Source organism: Mastigoproctus giganteus, chromosome 2 (genome assembly GCF_048544385.1).
Source record: "Mastigoproctus giganteus isolate SK-2022 chromosome 2, ASM4854438v1, whole genome shotgun sequence".
In the NCBI taxonomy this organism is placed as follows: domain Eukaryota; kingdom Metazoa; phylum Arthropoda; class Arachnida; order Uropygi; family Thelyphonidae; genus Mastigoproctus; species Mastigoproctus giganteus.
Genome location: NC_143576.1, coordinates 230,725,549 through 230,747,665, shown reverse-complemented (window position 1 = coordinate 230,747,665; position 22,117 = coordinate 230,725,549). Strand labels below are relative to the sequence as shown.

The window sequence follows — 22,117 nt, the reverse complement described above, 5'->3', positions numbered from 1 at the left end:
TTGGACGGTTTTGACCTGTTACTTTGTTTATGTCGCCGTCTCGGGTGGATGCTTGAGACTACAATTAAAACCATCATGGGAAATTCCATCCTATTAATAGTTTTTCAAGCGTGATTAGTTTTTTGATAAGTTTACGTATGTTGTGAAATTCCATATCAGTAAAATTTTTCATATATATGAAACAACTGGTGAATTTTTTAAAAAGTCATTTTCATATACTTTACACTGAAAGGACAGAATTCATGAGATACCTGGTTCCTAGGCAACGCTACGCTTCCACCCCTCTCCCCAGTGACAGAACCCACCGCTTGGCAGGTATATAGATACACTGCATTCACGTAGACGGTAATTCGATGTGAGCATGGATAAACCGACTTTGAAAGAAGGATAATAGTGAGTGCTCGACGCATGGGTGACTCAATCGAGGAGGTGGTGCAGAAATTGCACTGTCCCCGTTCGACAGTGTCAAGAGTATATCGCGAATACGCCATTTCCGGAATAACACCTCATCGTGGACAGCGCTGTGGGCGGAGAAAGGTGTGGATGATCGTGGCCGTCGACAACTGTCTCGCATTGTTTCAGCCAACCAGAGAGAGACAGTGGCACAAATCACCCGCCGACTTCAACGAGAGAGGTGTCAGAAACGTCTCCATCAAGACCATCAGGGAATCATTTGCCAGAATAGGTTATGGGAGTCGCCCACCCAGCAGAATTCCATTGCTAACACCACGACAGAGGACTCTACGTCTCAACTGGGCGAAAGAACATTGGCACCACACCCTTGATGATTAGCGACGGGTCTCCTGGTCCGATGAGTCTGGTTTCCCGTTATTTCGAGCTAACGGGAGGGTGCGTATCTAGCGAAACCGCACGAAGCTATGCACCTGTCAAGTCTGTGCGGTAGCACAGTGGTATCGCCACCGTGCTCCCCCACACAGGGTGGAAAAGGCCCGGATTCGAATCAGGTCGATAACGCTAGAAACGTTAGTGGGTTTTTTCACTCCTTGGCTGAGTTAGTCGGTCTCAGGCGTAGATAGCAAGGTTTTTTCCCCCCATAAACTGGGGTTTTTTCGTCCAGCAAACAGGCAAATCGATCAGTGAACACACGTAATTTACAGACAAAATAAATATGGGTAGAGGTAATCATTTAAGGGGACCCTAATATCATAATTTGTTTGTTTTTTTATGCACCTGTCATGTCAACAAAAAACTGTTCAGGCAAGTGGACAATCGGTAATGGTCGGGGGCGTGTTCAACTGGCACATATTGGGAAGGGACTCTGGTACGTCTAGACGCATCTCTTGAGGGTCCAGGTTGCGTGTCCATCCTTGCAGACCATCTGTATCCCTTCTAGTTCATCGTGCACCCACAGGGCAATTAACTCTTCCAGCAGGAAGAGTTAATTGCCCTGTGGGTGATCAGCTGATTTTACCACCATCGAATGGCCTCCCCGTTCACCAGACATGAACCCCGTGAGTATCTTTGAGATGCTTTGGAAAGATCCGTTCTAGCTTTGGATCCTCCACCCAGGAATGCGATGGAATTATGGACAGCGGTGCAGCAAGCCTGGATGGAAATACCTATGGAACGCTTTCGTGAACTGGTGGACTCAATGCCTGGTGGTGGGACTCGCCTGATCTGGGCGAAAGGTGGGCCTGCCGGTTACTAGGCAGGTATCCCATCAATTCTGTCCACTAAGTGTATTTGGAGTTTAGCCCATTTTTTATATATGCCCTAGACGTTTAATACTTTGTTCGTTACATCTTCTAAAGACTAAATACTCAGAATTGAAAGTTAAAAATTCTTGTAATGAAAATAACAGCTCATCCTTAATTAAGATCACTTGAGACTGAAAGACAGATTGTCTATCCACTGTTCATTGGAACTTTGTCTTTTTGTTCAGAAAATGATGATCTGCAGGATGCAACAGCTGAACTACTCAAAATCTGCACCATTAAGACTATGAAGATATGAAAGGAAGGAAGGGAAATAGTATATATACCCAGTAACTATCCTAAATTTCGAAGAAATGCGAATGCCTTTTTTAAGTCTCGTTTATCAAATCTATTTTGAGTCTGAAATTAAATGCTTGCAAATGAAGATGATAACTTCTAGGTAAACCACTACGTGTAAAATTTTGGAAAATTGGGACATTTATATATCCCGAAAAGAAACTTTACGGACACTGGAACAAAATCTTGAAACTCGGGGGGGGGGGGGAATTCCTCGAAAACGGGTACGTCTGGTCACTCTTTTCTTTCTCATATCAAGAAATTAGCTGGGTTCTTATACTTTTTTAACTAACATCTCTCTTTTTAGATCCTTCTGTAGTAGCTCGCCATTTTTGTAGGTTACATTGTATGAAATAAGCAATATTAATTCCACAAATTTAATCCATGCTAGTAAACGAAATAGCTCGAATCCATTTCGTTTCTTTACCACTCTCCTTCTAGTTCGTTCACTTTAGAAGGCTTTTCAAGAAACCATACCATGATGAGCGCGAAGTTGTCTTTATCAATGCTTCACAAAATTTTCCCATTACCATTGCTAGAAACATTTTGTAATAAGAAATTAAACGCGAATGTCCGCTTTTTCTTGTATAATTGGATAGTGTTTTTCAATAAAAGCGACTTCCTGAAATCGTGGACTAGAATTATCCCATGCGGAAACTACACTTCTTTTGAACCATATAGATGATTGGTGCAGAAGATTGGTTCTGTGAGACCTACCTTTTAATACAATGATTACGTGTGGAGGCCTGTCATTGAAGTTAACGTGGTTGAGTAACCTTCTCAAAGGGTTTCAGGATGCCGCGTTTGATGGGGTTGGGCCTGAAGTTCTTTGGTCTCTTGGGATACTTAACGTCTCACACAGGATATGAATTCAAAATTTCTGAGGGATCATTGGTATTAAGGATTTCACGGAAAATATGGCAAAGATATCAATTATATAAATACGACATGGTTGCAGAACGAACAGCCTATATCCATTTGGAACTACTATGTACTTTAGAAATAGCTTCTTTATAATAAATTGGTCTCTGGAGATGGTGAACTCTGGGAATTTTAGCTTTCACGCGCCCTACAGCAGGAAAGATGAGCTGAATGAGCAGCGCATTCTGCTACTGGAAGACCAATCTTCTGTATTCCATAAAGGGTTTAATTGATCTCTAATAAATTACCGAAATAAAAGAAAAATTACCAATCTCGTCTATTATTTTAATATAGGTAGTGACAATTTTTAAATATCCCTACGATATCATCATCATCATGCGTTCCTTCAGTCTCTACGACAAGTTGGTAGCACTGATGACTCTTTTCCACATCTCTCTGTTGAGTGGCAGCTTCTTCAAGTCCTGGTATGATCTTGTTGTGCGCAACAAGACGATGTGTGCAATGTTTTTCTACCCCTGATACGAACAATAATTGATACACTGTATTTCTCTATGCATTCTTGAATTTCTTTAGGCAAATTAACAACAGTCCTCCGACAATGAGAATGACACTAAGTGAATAGAAAAGGCCATCGTAGCTCTGTAAGGTATCCCGGAAGTAACCTGAAAAAAAATTTTTTAAAAGAATTGAAAGATATAAAATCGTTGCACAAGTAACATTAAAATCTACATTGAATTTTCTAATACATAAAAGGACTCTTGTTATTCCTTGTAACTGTCAGTACCTTTAAATGTGGTCTTTGCTGAACATCCATCATAAACGTAAATCATTCTGTATGGCTTATAATATGTAGTGTGGCATGTGTCGGTTAAAATACTGGGCAGTTCGTCATCCAAATCCGGATAATTTAACACACGAAGGTGTTTGTGATATCAAGATATTCAAATAGCTATCCAGACCGCTACGTTGATTTACAAGTTGTGATAATTTAAGTGTTTAAGCTCCATAGTGAAGGAGGAATTCTCATGTGTGGAATCCTAGAGGATTCCACACATGTTAGCATCCAGCAGTTGAACTAGATGGAACTTCTGATAAGAGAGGAAACGATATTTACGATGTAGCCCCCTAAGAGAGAGCAATACACTTGGGAGTGGAGCGGAGGGCTGGTTGCGGGATCCGCCAACACACGGTGTCTCGAATGTTGGGCGCTTAGAGTCTCCAGCGATCATTTTGATAGTGCAGATTAGTCTTTTTTCATGGATTAAGGCAGACAAAAGGGGGGAGGGAATTTTTCACATATATAAATGCAAAGAAGAGAGGGACAAACCAGATCGGACCCTTATGTAATGGACGTGGTATAGTATTAGATACCTCAGCTGAAGTTGCAGATGAACTCAACAGTTACTTTGCACCGATATTTGCAGAAGAAAAACGCTTTACATCAATGAGAAATTCTGGGAGTGAAGTTGAAAAAAATGTATTTATGATGTCGAAATTTAATACGTTTATTTAATGAAAAATCTTTTGAGCCTACAGGCCAGTAAGGCTCCAGGGGTTGATATCATTTACCCTTTAATCTTAAGGGAAGCGGCAAGTGAGTGCATTGAACCATTGAGGCTAATTATGAGAGCATCACTGCACTCGGGAGTGATTCCATTGGATTGGAAAAGTGCCAATTTGTCTCCAGTATATAAGGGCGGTTCTAAGAATAAAGGTGGGAAATAACCGGCCGGTTAGTCTAACTTTAGTAGTAGGTAAAATCATTGAGACAATGATCAAGGGTAGAATTCACGATCACTTAGATAGAAGGGGAATTCTGAAGGATACTCAACATGGTTTTGTAAAGGGAAAATCATGTTTAAATAATATGGTTAGCTATTTTGACAAGGTCACTCAAGAGGGAATAATTTCGACGTTGTTTATTTGGATTTCAGCAAGGCATTTGACACAGTCCCACATGAGCGGTTACTTTATTCGCTGGAACAGGTTGGAATCACATGGAAAATGCTTAGATGGATAGCTGGATGGGTTTAGGGCAGGAGGTAGAGCGTTGTGATAAATGGTTATTCCTCAGATTGAGTTAATGTGAGAATTGGGTTCACTCAAGGATCAGTATTCGGACCACTGTTGGTTTTAATTTTCATAAATGACATCGATAAAGGGATAGAGGGCGTGATGTCTAAATTTGCGAATGATGTAAAGATTGGTAGAGTAATTAATGATTGCGACCAAGCAGAGTTTCTCCCGAGTGACCTAGTTGGACTTCAGGGATGGTCAGAAAAATGGCAGCTATGCTTTAATCCAGCGAAGTGTAAGGTATTTCACCTGGGTATTGCTAACTGAACCCATTGGAGATGAAAGGGGTGTAAGGAATCGTCGTGCCAGGCACGCTGTACACTGCAACGAGACATTCCTAAGACAGAGGCAACTGCACGTGTGCTGGTAGTAGGATTATTCTGGACGGCATTCAACACACTTTCTTCCATGGCGGGAGTTCGCGTCGAACGTGGTCTGCCCGCAGTACTCCTGTTACCTCTAAATGACTCATAATCGCACAAATTTTGATGCACACGTGCAAACAAACGGTGGTCCGGTACATGTCTGTCTGGGAAGCGTTCTCCATAAATTGGTTGAGCGGCTCGTCCATGGCCCTCTGCTAATCCGTACACTAAGTGCATGTCTGCCAGCTCACAGTTCGTATATGCTCTTCGTGCGGCGACTACATGCTCTTCGTGCGGCGACTACTGCTTGAATGAGTAAACCAGAAATTTTCCCTCTGGCGAACTGATGAACAGCGCCTTGTACCGACTTACGGTGACGTTTCCGGTTATGGGTTCCTATGCGATTCACATTCCTTTAGATGTTACCTACCTCTCCTAAACGTTTGTACCAATATTTCTGAGACACCCTGTTTTTTTTTTTTTTTTTTTTTATGAAAACCCCAAACACGAAAGGTATCAAAACCTATAGTACTTAGTACCGTGCATGGGTTGAAGGAGAAGTATGGGGGGAGGGGGATACAGTATAAGGCTATTGTTAGACTTGGAACACTGTGTTCAAGTATGGAGACCGCACCTAAAGAAAGACATTATTCTTCTTGAAAGGGTCCAAAGACGGGTAACTCGCCTGGTGAGATCGGCAATAGGGCGTCCATATTAGGAAAAACTTCAAATATGTGGGTTGCGGTGCTTGGAAACTAGGCACCTTGGAAGAGACTTGATTGAGGTGGTTAAGGCTCTGAGAGGCAAAAGTAAAATGAATGAGAACGAACATTTCACGGTTATAAATGATTTTAGAAGTAGGGGCCATAATTTCAAGTTACGGTGGAGATGTTTAGACTGGATTGTAGGAAGTTTTATTTTAGCCAGCGAGTTATAAATTACTGGAATAAGTTGTCTACATGGGTGACAAAGGCTGATAGTGTGAGAAAATTCAAAGGTCAGCTGGAGAATTACTTACGGGAGGAAGGAAAGGCATAGGGTGTCCATTTCCTTTTCTCTCATTAATTGTTATTATTATTTTTTTTTTAATTTCCGTCTTCTTATTATTAATTTGTTTTCATTCTATTATTTTATTTATTGTTATTTTCTGCTTATTATTATTTATTTTTTTTGGCTGGTGCAGCATAAGCCAGAGGGTTCCTTGCACCATGTGGCCATTACTAATACAATACTAAATCTCGTAAGGTACTGCTGTATTTCTTATAAGGTCTTGTTAAGGCCGATTTTATTTTTGTTAGGAGCTTCAAGTCATGGCCGTATGATAATATATTTGTTCTGTTGTGTATTAACGGGTTAATTATAGCTGTAAAAAGAATGCCAGACATGATTCCTCCTTGTAGCAATCCTGGTTGTATTTGCCTACTATACGTCTGCTTTCCTATGGACAGTAGGATGGTTCTGTTCTGAAGAAGGGACGTTAGAAGCTTCAATACTTTGCCAGTGATGTGATAATAATTTTGAAAGAGCGTAAGTAAGACTGGGATGTGAACACTATTGAACGCAGCTTGTAGATCTAGATAAGTAATTGTAATTTCTTCTCTCAGTGTATGTGACCTCTTATAATCAACTGTACAAGTTTGCTGTCAGTGCTTGCATAAAACAACGTGATAGGATCTTGTCAAGAATCTCTTCGTGGTCAAAGCCATAATGTACGCATTTTTTAAATTGGAGGGAATGTCAATAAATAAGGAGTCGCAACCCACAAAAAGTTAACTTCTATTGAATTTGTTGTATGCTGCTTTGCATAGTCATTCAACAGCAATGTTCCAGGTCTCACTAGCTCAGACTATTTTCTGCGAATTGTAAAAGTAAAGTGCAGCCATTATCAACCCACTGCAGGATGGAAGCCTCCTCAACAATTCATGCTGAGGGAAATGGACCATAATCTGCCACGCTGGTCTAGTGTGGGTTGGCAGATCGACCATATGCAGCAGTCAGGGGCTTGAACCCCGGTCTACTCAAAGAGCGTGTGCTACTGCACTCCCGCTCCTTCCCACTCGGCTACGGATGCCTCTAAGTTCTTTTATAAGCGAGCAGTAAGACGCAATCTCCCCTGTCTCTCCAGATATTTGAAAATGTACAAGGAGAACGCCATGAAAATTCCACAACACAGCCGTTGTTACCTTCTTAATGATGATGCAGTCTTAAACTTCTTCGTTAAGAGTTGACCAGGGGGCTCCCATTACATTGACGCATGTTTAGACTCCGTTTGAAAGGGGCGAAACGCCGATTAGTCTTTCGATTCCATTTTTTTTACGATGCGGCAATCGAAAATGATGTATATGTAGGCAGTATCCGTAGAATATGTAATTACATTACGTCTATACAATGAATATATTGCAATATGTTCAACTAGGCTGTCCAAGGACTAATATAGCTTCAAATAAAATAAAATAATAATAATCAATTTTGGCAGCCATGAGTGATGACCATAACTCGCACTAAGACTTCAGACGTGCCTGAAGTGGGAACCTCCTGAGCTGGATTGCGTAAATATTCAGTTATCCCATCTCTCTCTCTCTCTCTCTCTCTCTCTCTCTCTCTCTCTCGCTTTCTCTCTCTCGCTTTCTCTCTCACTCTCCCTCTTTCTCTTTAACACTCCGGATCCCATAGACTACATCAATATCTCCAATGCTAATTGCATGACTTATGTTTATAATATTATTTATTTTAGCGATATTATTTTAAAACAACGCCATTGAAATTTTTATTACTCAGTACAGGTAGAATTGGAATTCAATTGACATAGTAAAGACATGAATGATAACCACATTCGAAAAGGAAGGATAAATATATGACTTGTCAGTAAGGAAGAAGGTGAAAAATATCCAATCACTGAATAAGTATTCTTGAAAGAACGTTGCGTCAAGTCTGTACGTAGCAAATGAACTGAAGTTGGTTCCATGGTATCATTCTATTTATATCTCATATGAGAATGCCTCCACAAAGAGTTCCCTGTTGGTTATACTTCGATTAAGTAACACTTCTCCAATAGAGAAATTGTTGCTTATTCTCAGTGGATACCACCACCCAGACGGCGAGGTTTTTTTATCCCGGAAACTCGAGTTTTTGTTCCAGCAAGCAGAAAATCGACCTCAGAACACACACACACACACACAATATACGCGGAATAATATGGCCCTAGCCGCTGATGCTCCTAAAATTCTACTACTGTAACTACAACCTCCATATGATGCTGATCCAACTATTTTTTCATGCAATTTATTCTGGTCAACAACACGCTAGTCAAATAAAACCTTTGTAGTCCACTGTATGAGTTTTCGGCAACAATTTGTATTTATGTCCACCTTATTGAAATGTCCAGTACGATCTTTGAGCGTCATATTTTTCAAGTATAATAAATATATACAGGGTTGTATTTCACAGTAAATAAAATACAAATTTGTTCTACTACTGGGCATGACACAGTAATGAATAGGAACGCACATGTGGTTGTCTTGATTATGGGCGACTTCAATCTACCCCTTACACATTTGAAATCGTGGACTAGAATTATCGCATTCGGAAACGCTTCTTTTGAACCATCTGGATGATTAGTGCAGGAGATTGGAGTGCCTGTCGTAGAAGTTAACGTGGTTGAGTGACCTTTTCAAAGAATTTCAGGATGCCGCATTTGATGGGGTTAGGCGTGAAGTTCTTTAGTCTCTTGGGATGCTTACATTAAGTATAGGACGCACAGGATATGAATTCAAAATTTCTAGATGATCATCGGTATTAAGAATTTAACTGAAGGTATGCCAAAGATATCAGCTATATAAATACTACATGGTTGCAGAACGAACAGCCTGTATCCATTTGGAATTACTATTTACTTTGATGTAACTTCTTTATGATAAATTGGTTTCTGAAGAGGGTGAGCTCTGGGAATTCTAGTTTTCATGTGGCCTACAGCTAGAAAGATGGGATGAATAAGAGCTCATTTGGCTACTGGAAAACCAATCTTCTGTATCCCATAAAGGGTTTTATCTACCATTAAAAAGTGAAGTGTCATCTGGTTGAAGCAACCGAAATCCAGAGTACGCACTTATATTGTTACTTGTGCCAGATTTTTTGTTAAAACATATTACAATGATCTGTAATGTAGCAAATTACAAAATAAAAAAAAAATTATCATCTAAAGAGATTGATAAACTATTTCTTAAATGTAGCTCCTAACTGACAAATTTTAAATATCCCTATCCGAACAATAATTTCTATACACGTACTGTATTTCTCTATGCATTCTTCAATTTCTTTAGGCAAATCAAAGACAGTCCTCCGACAGTGAGAGTGACACTAAGTGAATAGAAAAGGCCATCGTAGCTCTGTAAGGTATCCCGGAAGTAACCTGGAAAAAAAATTTAAAAAAGAACTCAACGTTAGAAAATCTTTCCACACCTAACATTAAAATCTGCAGCGAATATTCTAATGTAAATCCTTCTGGTATGGCGTATAATTTGTACTGTTGCATGTATCGGTTAAAATACAGGGCAGTTCGCCATTCAAATCTGAATAATTTCACACCTCTTGTTAGAGGTGTGAAATTCGAATAGATATCGAGACACTTAAAGGGTTTTACAAGTTGTGATAATTTTAAGTGTTTTACTCCATACTGATTTCACATACAGTGTGCTGCCACTTTATTAGGTACACCCCTGCTGTGCACACAAATGGTTTGTCCCACAACGTTGCAAGTCACATGACCATAGTGATGGATATAAATGCAGCAGAACAACCTTTCTAATATCAGTTAAGCGTACAAAACGTAGCAAGAATGGAGAAAACGAGTGGTCCAACGGACTTTGAACGTGGCATGGTAGCAGGTGCAAGATGTGCTGGACAAAGCATCTCTGAAACGGCAGTTCTCCTGAACTTTTCACGCACCACAGTTTCAAGGGTGTATCGAGAATGGTGCAACGAACAGAAAACATCCTCTCAACGGCACTCCTGTGGAAGAAAATCGCTTGTTGATGAGAGAGGTCAGAGGAGAATGGCTAGAATTGCGCAAGCAAACAGACGGGCCACAATGTCGCACATCACGTCAGAATAGAACAAAATATCGCAACGGACCACTAGTCACACTTTGTCGCGAATAGGCTACAACAGCCGACGGCCACATCGCATACCTTTGTTATCAATGAAGAACAAGAGAGCACGGCTCCTGTGGGCACAGCAACACCAGCACTGGACTATCGACGACTGGAAAACAGTTCCTTGGTCTGACGAGCCGAAGTTTCTGGTGCATCATGTTGATGGAAGGCTCAGAATTTGGCGAAGACAAGAGGAATCCATGGACCCGTCATGGCTGATGACTACTGGGCAAGGTGGTGGGAGCAGTGTTGTGGTGTGATATTGGGAATGTTTTCTTGGCACACATTGGGTCCATTGATACCCATAGATTCGCGTCTGAATGCCACATTGTACCTAAACATCGTTGCTGACCAAGTGCATCCGTTCATGTTGACAGTTTATCCTCAGTCAGATGGTTACTTCCAGCAGGATAATGGGCCGGTACACAAAGCCCGAAGCACTATGGAATGCTTCCAGGAACATGGCAATGACTTTTCTTTGCTGCAGCGGCCTGCTCAGTTCGTGGATCTAAATCCTATTGCACATATTTGGGATGAGCTAGAAAGGGCTGTTCGCCGCAGGCCTTCACCTCCGTCAAATTTCAAGGAACTGCGTGACAAACTCATGTCTGCATGATTCCTGTACAACGTTTTTAGCATCTAGTTCAATCCATGCCTAGACGAATTCAGACTGTTTTGAAGGCTAAAGGAAGCTCAACACGCTACTAGGTAGGTGTACCTAATAAAGTGGCAGCACAGTGTATCATTACCTGATATGGAGAGTATACTCTATATACAAACATCTAATTTACATTTAGAAGTAAGAAGAGTGACGCAGGCTAGTGGGAGGGATGTGGAATTTAAATATAGGGGGAAAGAGTAAGACGCTTTCTCTCCCAGAAGATGGAGGCAGAGAAGGAAGAAGAGGGATTATTAGTAGGTCAACTGACCCATGATCGAGAAGAAAGGAGACCATCGCCAGCAAAATAATATAATCATCTTCCACGGAAAGGATCCGTGTATAATGATGTGATGATGATCTCACCACGTATAGCAGCGGCTGCACAATTTTCTATCTTGGCATCAGAGGGGGTCCCACGATTAGCGAGATTGGAATAATGCTGTGGGAAAGCAGGTCTATCAAGCAGTTTTATGCCAAAGTATTTAGAATCGACGCTTGTTGGGGTTCTATATAAATCTTGAAGATAATGAGCCCGCTATTGGAGTTCTTTGTTTCCTTTTACTGTAGTAGTAAATGCGAGTATATTATATATTGATGACACAGATTGAACATTTATGGCAGCTGAAGCGAGATTTGCGAGCTTTGCCTTAAATAATCCTCTCTTGAATAAGAAAAAAGTAGCATGTAGCCCACTGAGAACAAGGATCTCTGTTTGTGTCCAAAGGAGACATCCAAAATGAAACGATATTGTTGGAGCGCACTTGTGATAGCAAGTCCTTTATTTCCGTGAAGCGTTGTTTCTGTCAGAAAGACCATTTGGTTTTCCAGATTTATATTAATTTCTTGCTCTTTCCTTTTCTTCTCTTGCTTCATGTTGGAAACTATCGTAAGGAAAATCCTTATAAATTCGGCTGTAATATTCTTTCTGATATGGAAGGCAGGAGCACGATATACGACTATCACTTCCAGATTTAGATGCAGAGTGCCAGTAAGAACCTGAAGTTCAATAATCGTCTTCAGCCTGCTGAACACCAACATTGCATCGTGTTGCTTTCTCCAACTAGATCCATGGACTTACCTAACAAGTACAGGGCAATGTTGGGAAAGGGTCGCGAGTTAGGATTAAATTTGCAAGTGTCTGCAATTCTGTCCAGAGATGATAGGAGGGAGTACATTATGATAGCCTTTTCAATCAATACGGCCCTGGAGAGACTGCGCAAGGCTCGTGTGGTAAGAATTTTGCTCAGTGTGTTCTGTGCTTCTTAACAGGAGAGACTGTTTTAATAAGGATGAATACACTTAAATAAAAAAAACCGCAAGACTATTCGCTGATGCGATTGAGACAATGTTAGGTAGGTCTGAAAACTGATTGCTTAATGGACACACACACACAAATATATATATATTGAATATAACCGCAGGCAGAGGTGGAAGTGATTCTTGCATTGCTGCTATTGGCACATGAGGCAGCCTGGGAAACATGGTGTCGGGGAATTGAAGTCCTGCTATGGGTGATCATGGAACACGGAAACACTTGAGCTGAGTTAGGAAAATAAGAGCATTTATATTTGTATGTTCTCTAATCTGGGAGTATAGAAATGAATTTGATGAGTTTGAAGTACTGTTTAATTCATCCAATATGGATATTGTAGGGATACTGGAGACAAGGCATTACTCAGACATAAGGAATGACGAATTCAAATGTGAGAGAAACAATGTATACAGACATGACACGAAGGGCGAGGGGATTATGTTCTTAGTTGAGAACATAAGCTGCCAGGTCTTAGGATATTTTCTCTAATGTACAGGGATAGGGAGGCGATTGTCCCATTTTATAAGGCAATAGACTACACTAATGTTGGACATCAATTCAAATTGTGGATGGATAGTTGCAGGATAGACGTGCTGAAGTTTGCCATTAGCCAACCAGTGGTTGATTGTAGTAAAATACTTCCGTGTCTTGTGGGGAAATTGTTTGTTTGAACAAATGCAAGGAGGAATTAGAAAAACTATTTGGAAGGGATGCACAGGTGAAGTGGTAAATTTAATTTTTTAGCATGATGCTTTATGAGCTTGCTTTCTTGCATCATTTGTCATTGTTAATACTAATATGTACTAACTTTGTATGCGAACATGCCCATCAGTATAATCGAGTTAGAAACAGGGTGCATGAGAGCAGGCGCGACAGATTTTCACATTTCGTTAGTCCGATGTTTGTGCTGATGTCCCCATGCAAGGCCCAGTTTCTTGTTTCTCGCAGTGAACATGGATACCGCCATATCCTATATGAGCTAATGTCTCCGCTGCATAGTCCATGTGAACGCTGTTCCTACTTTTTTATTTATGGCCCCTGTCAGTAGGTCAGGCAACCCTGGCAGAGGCCAGCCAGAGTATAATGGGCAGCCTGGCTCACCTCCCAGTGGTTGTGGCAGGCAAAGTGGGGTCCAACTAGGGGCCCCCGCGGCCAAGCAGCCAGAGACACAACAGATAAAAGCACAATACTACATAAACCAGACATTACACTTTTTTTGGCTGTGCAGTAGTTCTGCATTCCATCACAGAGTACATATGGCGCAGATGTGGGAAACCACAAGTGGCGCCGAAACAAATACTATGACACTATGTTCCTACCTTTCTGGGAGTTAGTTAGGTGCTGTGGTACGTCGCTGTTGTTTTACGAGACGAGACACACATCGTTGAACATGAGCGTCGAATACACGTGGCTGTTTGACGTTTGACCCTTCTCTGGTTTTTCGATCGCAGTTGACCCAGTTACGGTAGACTTGTGACACCACACGGGAGCAGTTAACCAGTTTAGCTGTTACCGAGATACTGGCACCCATAATCCTTTTACGTTCGGGGCTGGAAAGATCTCGACGTAGACCCATTCTTCCTTGCAGGCACACACTCAAAAACTGATCGCCACGTGTGTGAACTAAAATCTTATATCAGCTGTTCCAGAATTTGTCTTTACCAGTGTCATAAACCTGTCCATTCCTGTACAAGGGGTGGTTGTTAAAGCAAAGCTAAGTGTATATCGGGTGCACAGAAGGACAACGAGATTTGTGAGGGGGAACAAAAGGGTGCCCTCCTTAGAAAGGGTTCAGTTCTACAAATTGGGGTGTCTGCAGACTAGGCACCTGCGAAGTGATCTGACTAAGTTGTTTAAGGATTTCAATGGATTATGCAAGCTTAATGTTGATAGCATTCTTCCTTTGATGAGACTACACACACACGAGGGGACCATAAATTCAGGATAATATTCAAAAATTCAAATAATATTCAAAAATTCAAATTCAAAAATCCATAAATTCAAATTCAGGAAGGATGATGTGCGGAAATTTTTCCTTTGCCAGTGGGTGTTTAATTGTTGGAACAAACTTTCATCTACTGTTCCGAAAGTTGGTATCTTCAAAATTTTTAAGAAATAACTAGACAAATTCTTAGAAGGGTCGACAGGTGATTTGGGTAAGTTGTTTTTTTTTTTTTGACTGATGCTGCATAATCTTGGTTTGTTTTATATTTTGTTCTAATAATAATACTAATCACATAAAAAATCCAGTGCGAAAATAGAGAACAGCATGTGGTAAAAACTTACCAATAATAACTGGTATAAGAAAACTGAAGCATCCAATAATAAACTTTGACAAACCAGTTGATAGTGCGAAGACTTCTCTTCCCAGATACTCCTCAAACAAGACTAGGTAAAATGGTTGAAGGCATGAACATAATCCTGATACAGCGGAGTTTAGCATCAATGCAATATAACTTCGAGCTGAAGGAATGCAAGCCATGTTCACGCCAAGCGTTAACATGAGAATTATAACGGCAATTTGCTTTGTTATAAATCCCTTATCGGTCACCCATCCACCAACAATCTGGAAGATAATACCTGACACAGCAACACAAATTACAAGAAAAACACTGTCCTTCACACTGACTCCCTTGTCAATGGCAACATCTATTAAAATGGTGTGAAAAAGAATTCTAGAAATGGTAAATACAAGTAATCCAAAGGTAATTACCAAAAATATCGGCTTCACTAACAAAGATGCTATTATTTTTAATGTAGACAAAGTACCTTTAAAGAACTTAAAACAGTAATTTTCTTCTTTGTCAATTACTTCCCGATGCGATGTTTTTTCTTTGGAAGTTGATGGTGTTTCTCTGGATAACACGTTCATATTTTGAGTAATTTCTGGCGTTCCATATGATTTAGAATCATGACACTGGGCATCTGAAGAAGTTTCTTTCCGATCACTATTATCATGATGATTTTTTGGAGACTTAACAGAAGGCTCTCCCATTACGATTCCAGATATAATAATGTTCATCAGAAGAGCACCTAGAATCATAAACGAGCCACGCAATCCATAAAACTCGACCAATCTTTCCGTAACAGCTGGTAATATTAGACCTCCGAACCCATTTGCCGAGAATACGATCCCAAATACCATAGATTTCGTAGTTGCGAAGTGTTGGCTGATTGTGACGGAAACTGTCGGATACAGCAAACCCATTCCAAGACCTGTGAAAAGAAAAAAAAAACAGTATATTTGAGGTACGTAATAATAATAATATAGTAAATTCGCTGGAACAGATTTATTTGTTGTTGTTTGGTGTTCTTTCAATTTTGCGGAAAGGCAACTAAGAACATCAGGCATCACTGTATTTCTCTCTCTCTCTCTCTCTCTCTCTCTCTCTCTGTAAATTGTGTCTAATCTATATCTGTGTGCCTGTTTCCTAGATAAAAAGCTAGAGTTAATGGAGAATGAACAAGACCTGGGGATAATTGTACAGTCAAACATGAAATTCTCTGAGCAGGAGAGCAGAACATGGCGTCAGTACAGCTCATGGGGTTTTGTCATTGATATACAGAAATTTTGCTAGAAGGGATAAGGAGGTCAATATCCCTATGTGTAAGACCATGATTAGGCCTCATCTTGAGTATTGTATACGGCTCTGGAGGCCTCACTTTAAGAAGGATGTAGAACGGCTGGACCGGGTGCACAGAAGGGCAACCACACTGGTGAAGGGAACGAAAGGGTGCTCTTACGTAGAAAGGTTTCAGTTCTGAAAATTGCAGCGTCTCGAGACTAGGCACCTGCGTAGAGATCTGAGTGAGTTGCTTAAAGCCTTAAATGGATTGAGTAAGTTTAATGGCATTCTTCCTCTTGCTGAGACTACACACCTGAGGGGGCATAAATCCAAGTTGAGTAAGGATGGTAGCAGTACAGATATGTAGAAGTTTGCATTTGGCCAGCGGGAGGTTAATTTTTAAAAAAAATTAAAATTTTAAGTTTCAAATTTTAACATAGAACTTTTAACGTCATAAATCCTCAGCGATGTGATACTATGTCGCTGAAAATTTATTCCTCTATACACTAATTTGTGTGGAAAAAGGCTAAAGAATTTTCCATGGTAAAAAATAATTCCACGGGTTTAATCTTTGTAAAACTCAGTTCTGTCTTATCTCACAAAAAGGATTCTACTGCTTCTGTGCTTATCTCATGTATAATTTGCTTTTATCCCTCTGTTCGTGACGCTCTTTGAACTCGAATAACTCAAAGCCCCAACAAGCAATAGGTTTTATTTAGTAGTAAAACTGAAATTAAAAAAAAATTCCAAAAAAAAACTCCTTAAAAAATTTTCGACCGATTTTCGAATCTCGAGAATTGATATAGTTCCCTGTGAAACTAACCTACCATGTACTTTGAAGAGAACACAATTTCTTAGCTTCACAATCAACAACTCTCAAGGTTAGTCTTTCAACGAAGTTGGCAGTTTTGTTCACCGGCAACTTTACATAAAAACAGTTTCTAGCTACTAATAATGTTTTGTGCAATAAGTTTTTAAAGGATTATATAAACATACATGTAAAATTTATCAAGCGTTCCATGTTTACACAAGGGTAGATCCAGCAGCCAACACAATGATCTCCTGTATCATTGTGTTAGCTGAAAATTTGTATCATTGTGTTGGATGCTGAAAGTACGGTCCACATAAGTCTGGTTTATTATTATTTTTTATAATATTTTGCTTTTTACCGTTATTACCACTGTCTTATTAATGTTTACTGCTGATACCTTTAATCTACTTTATTCTTGGACTTCGAGCATCATGGCCTTCTCTTAATAAAGAGTAGAAGAAACATACAAAGTTATGTAATGAAATTTGCGAAACTATAGAATATCTTGAATAAAAATCCAGAAAGACGTGTCCTGAGAGAAGAAGTTATGAAGTTACAACTTCACAACTCCAGTTCCTGTCTGACCACATCTTAGTATCCAATAAAATTGGTCAGACAAGATTGCGTATGGGCTACCAACTGTTTTTTGCAATTGGGTATCTAGTGTTCTCTCGGACCGCTCACTGCGGTTATAGTATATGGCTCTCTGACTTCAAAACCTTTCCAATAATGCTGGTGTTCTCCACTGTTCAGACCTTTCTCAAACTCTTATCCTCTTGTATATTAATGACCTTTTTCCTTGACTGTAAATCTTACCCATACCTCTGCTCATGATAGCACATTGCATCTTCCAGTTTAAGAAACTTTCCCTGCACAAACAGTTTATACCTCTCTAATATCCACCACTGATTCCTTAAATTCCGCTCTCCTGGTAATTTTCCAATGGGATGAAGAAAGCTTAGTTAAGCTCAATCCTTCTAGAGTACACTCTTATTTCTGTTTTATAAGACTCGGTACTCTCTTAATACTCGCGAAATGTTCAATGCTTCTGCGCTCATCTTCGACGACACACGGATTTCTAGACAAGATCTCATAACTCTGTTAGGCTCTTACGTTTCCGTCTAAACAGCTGATCACTCAAATCCCTTCTACATTGCGATGTCTTTCTCACTTTTTGTTTTAAATTTTACTTATTGTAGTTTAAATATATACCTGCCCAAGGAATAGAACATGCCAGAACGGTATGTGGGACTTGCGCATCTGAAGTTGTACCCCCCGAAACATCTCTCGAGCTCCTTGACTCCCTTCAAAATAGGGCAGTCTGGTTAATTAATGATCCGCTTCTTACAAAGCCTTTTCACGCTTTTCTGTAGGTTGTTGTTGTTGTTTTTGGGGTTTTAGGAGCATTAGCAACTAAGGCCATATTGCTCCGGTTCGGTGGTCATCCCCTGACCTTTCCGCATCCTCCGTATTTGGTGGTGACGGGCTCGAAACCCGGTCTAATCAAGAAGCGTGTGCTACGCACTGCTGCTCCTTCCCACCTGGCTTTCTGTAGGTACTTCCATGAGTACTGTTCTTCTGAACTTCATCCGTAATTCCAACGCTCTCTTAACAATAAGTCCGAACACGTTCCGCAACCAGTCAGCATTCATTCACTGTCCAAATCCAAACTGACGGAACCACCTTTTTCTTTTCCTCATTTCTCCCTTCTACTTCTGTTGTTTGAAGCAAATTTCTATAATTTGATCTTACTTTATACTTACTTTAATTTATTAATTGTCTATCTCTAATATTTTGACAAATTACACTTGAAGCCTAAACACTCAATATTTCGATCTTTTGATGTAAAACCTCTGGCTATTGGCCATGAAGGTTCGTTTTATTGAAATGCATTAAAGAGTTAAACTTACCAAGGACGAATCCGTATAATATCGTCAACCAAAGTATGCTTTTCGCCAGTGCACACGTTGTTAGTCCAACCACTGCAATAAAACTGCCAGCGAATGCTACCTTTCGAGTACCGAAGTTATGTGTCAACATTCCTCCAAGCAGCGCTGTAAGATTAAAGAAAATTCACGGTATTCATGGCAAATGTAGAATCCTCATTCAAAACATGATTCACCATTGTTTAATTATTATTTACACTCAGTCTTATTATTATTATTTCTCCCTGATGGGGGTTCCACCCCTTTATGGATACTGGTAAAAAAATGCACTTCGTGGGTGTTATGTTGTTGTTGTTGTACTTTGCTCCGTGTATATTGTCTGTGTGTATTCTGATGTAGATTTTCTGTTTGCTGGATGAAACACATTGTTTCCGGGAGAAAAAAAAAAAACATGTACCCTTGCCTGAGGCCAACTAACTCAACCAGATTGTGAAAAAGGCTCATAAAAATTCCCCCAGTCGTCGACGAGACTTCAATTCAGCATTTTTCAATCCGGTGTGGGGAGGACGGCGATCGTATCAACTATGCTACCCACGAACCACGAAGTCGGTTTTTATGTCTAGAATTGTGGACAGATAATGACGCTGATATACCATTCTTTTGATTGGGCTAAACATATTAATTATACTGAGTGAAAACTGAGATTTTCCTGTACTTAATTTACCACCTTCAAAATAAGCTGGATCTCACTATCTTAATTTCCATCTGATTTGCTTTAATGACTCAGTGCAAAATTTCATTAAATTTGGTCCAGCAGAAGATAAATTATTGTTGCCATCATACAAGTATGATTGCAAGACTACAAGTTACAATAATTCGCTTCTGGAGAAAGCTGAAGATGACATCACTAATGCAAAACGTTTCGCACGACGGTTTTTCTTTACAAAATTTTTGGAATAACGCCAGTAAAAACATTTTTAACGTCAACATTTTAGCTTTCCAACCTAAGATTTTTAGTAAGATTAGATATTACCCAAAATGAACCTATAGAATGAGAACGTTTTAGCTTTCCTTTGATGTTTTTGATTACGTAAGATGGGATCAAGGTAATTATATCTTTATCTCCCATTTTAAATGTTATCGTAGTATGATTATTATAAAAAATATATATTCTTTTATAATAATTTTTAAAATTACACGCACTCGTAGCAAATTCGTAGAACCGGCAAAAAACCCGAGTTTCCGGGAGAAAAAACCATGCTACCTTATTATTATTATTATTATTATTATTAATATCCATATGATGCAAGGAAGCCTGAGGCTTATGCTGCACCAGGAAAAAAAAAAAATGTTCCCGAGTAACCCTGAGAGAGAGAGAGAGAGAGAGAGAGAGAGAGAGAGAGAGAGAGTCAAAAGTAGAAGGGAATCACCAAGAAAGAGAAGAATGATGATATCCAGCTCAGGACCCTGGGTGTGCCAAGCCCATACTCACCAGATGTGAGCCCCCGGGGTTAACTTCGCCTGAGAGCGATTAACTCAGCTTTTTTGTTGAAAAGGATCATAAAAATTTCCCACGTCACAGACTGGAATCAAACGTAAGTTTTTTCCACCGTACGTGTGAAAGACGGCAACTCTACCAACTCTGCTACCCACCACGGCACGGGTAAATATTGGGATCTAAACATAACTCACGCCAAGTTAAAAACATCTTCAGAATTCAAGAAAATTTAACTTTGAGAAATCAAGAGTTTACGAGGCAAGCAATTTTACAATCGATGCCTAAAATTTTACAATCGGTGTCATAACGCTCATATCTTGTGCACGTGAATATTTTTCGGGATTTTGTACACCTATTTTTGCACGCTTTTATGAAAAAATAAATATAGAAGAGAGAGAAATATAAATCAGATAATACTATGAGTTATATTCTAAAATGGCACCCACATAACCGCTGAGATTGCGCGATTAGATTTAAAAACATTCAGGTTTCTAACTTTCTTAAATAATTTCAGCGATCATTAATATTAGTTCTACAAACACACGGTGTAAGAAAGCATTCAAAGATTGTAAAACTGATTGGAAAAGAAAAGCACTTACATGTTAACTGGAACATTGCCATATAAAGACTGAATGGCCAGACTGATTTTTCTCGGGATGCATCGAAAACTCTCATGGTGGCAAAAAACAGAACTGCGCCTGTTCTTGCTAATCCAAAAGTAAAGAACATAATAAGGAAGCACCCCAAAACTATCAAACACTTAGAAATCTTTGTCACTGCCATTTTCGAGCTCATCACAGCAAATACAACACCGGAAATACCAAAATGATAGAACTCTACACTACCTCTTACGAAAAAGGTCCGTGTGCATCAATAATACGTAATCATAAATAGTGACCTTGCCTTTTCGGCTTATCATTATTCATCTTTATAATATATATTATGATAAATAGTGACCCTGCAATTTCTTGTATGCGCCACATAGCGGTAACTCGTCGATTCTATAGTGATCATGTTACTTAGTCGATTGGGGACTGTTCAAATATTAAAAAGTTGCTTTTTTTTGTAACTTATGACTGTCGTGTTAGGCCAATTATGAACACTTTCAGTGAACATAGTAAAAATGCATTATTAGCTACAAAAATATTTAAAACTTATCGGAATTAAATCTGGTGACAATTGGTTATCTTTAATTCTAAATATATATATATATTTTTTTTCCACAACCAAAAACCTGGAAACCAAAAATCTGACAATAATAGATCTGTTATTATGGCGATTCACAAACAATGTTTTATTGATTGATTTTAATGAGAATTTGTAATTTTTATTCAAGGAAACTTGAAACACTTCTGGTAGTCCTACTGATAAAAGAATATAGTTATACAGGGTGATTCACTACCAGTGCGACGAACTTGCAGGAGGTGTAGGGGACACAAAGACGAATCGGAATCACATAGCATTGCAGGGTCCGAAATGCCTTCGTCATGCGGTAGAGGACGTTGAACGGGAGGTCGCGTGAACAGCGATCCCACTGGAAGTCAGCATTTGCAAACCGTTTCTGTTGAAGAAACCAAGTAGCAAAAGTCCTCCAGAGTGGATAATCTGCAGGTTCCAATGATTGGACGCGTTGCAGATGGTATGAATTGATTTGGTTTGTTGACAGTATCCTCCATACAGTGGATTGGGAAATACCCAATCGTTGGCCTATCGCTCGTGTACTCGTAATCGGATTGCCTTCTGCAAGACGTAGCACATTCTGCTCATTGTCTGGCGTCCTCGTCGTTCGCTCTCGATTCATGGTACCTCTCGTGAAACAACCAGTCTCACGTAACCTTCTGTGGACACGTGCAAAAATCGTATGATGACGAGCACGCCTGTGCGGGAAACATTACTGG

The 22,117-nt window shown here is 39.8% G+C and overlaps 1 protein-coding gene across 1 annotated transcript; it reads right to left on the bottom strand.

Moving 5' to 3' along the window:
• Window positions 1-3,443: 3,443 nt before the first annotated feature.
• LOC150090231 (monocarboxylate transporter 9-like) lies at window positions 3,444-20,894 on the bottom strand. The gene is made up of 4 exons (XM_090390219.1): window positions 20,819-20,894; window positions 18,746-18,889; window positions 14,745-15,674; window positions 3,444-3,556 (listed from the first exon to the last, which is right to left on the bottom strand). Exons 1-4 carry the CDS (start codon window positions 20,892-20,894, stop codon window positions 3,444-3,446), a joined length of 1,263 nt encoding a protein of 420 aa, XP_090246345.1.
• Between the last annotated feature and the right edge of the window lie 1,223 nt (window positions 20,895-22,117).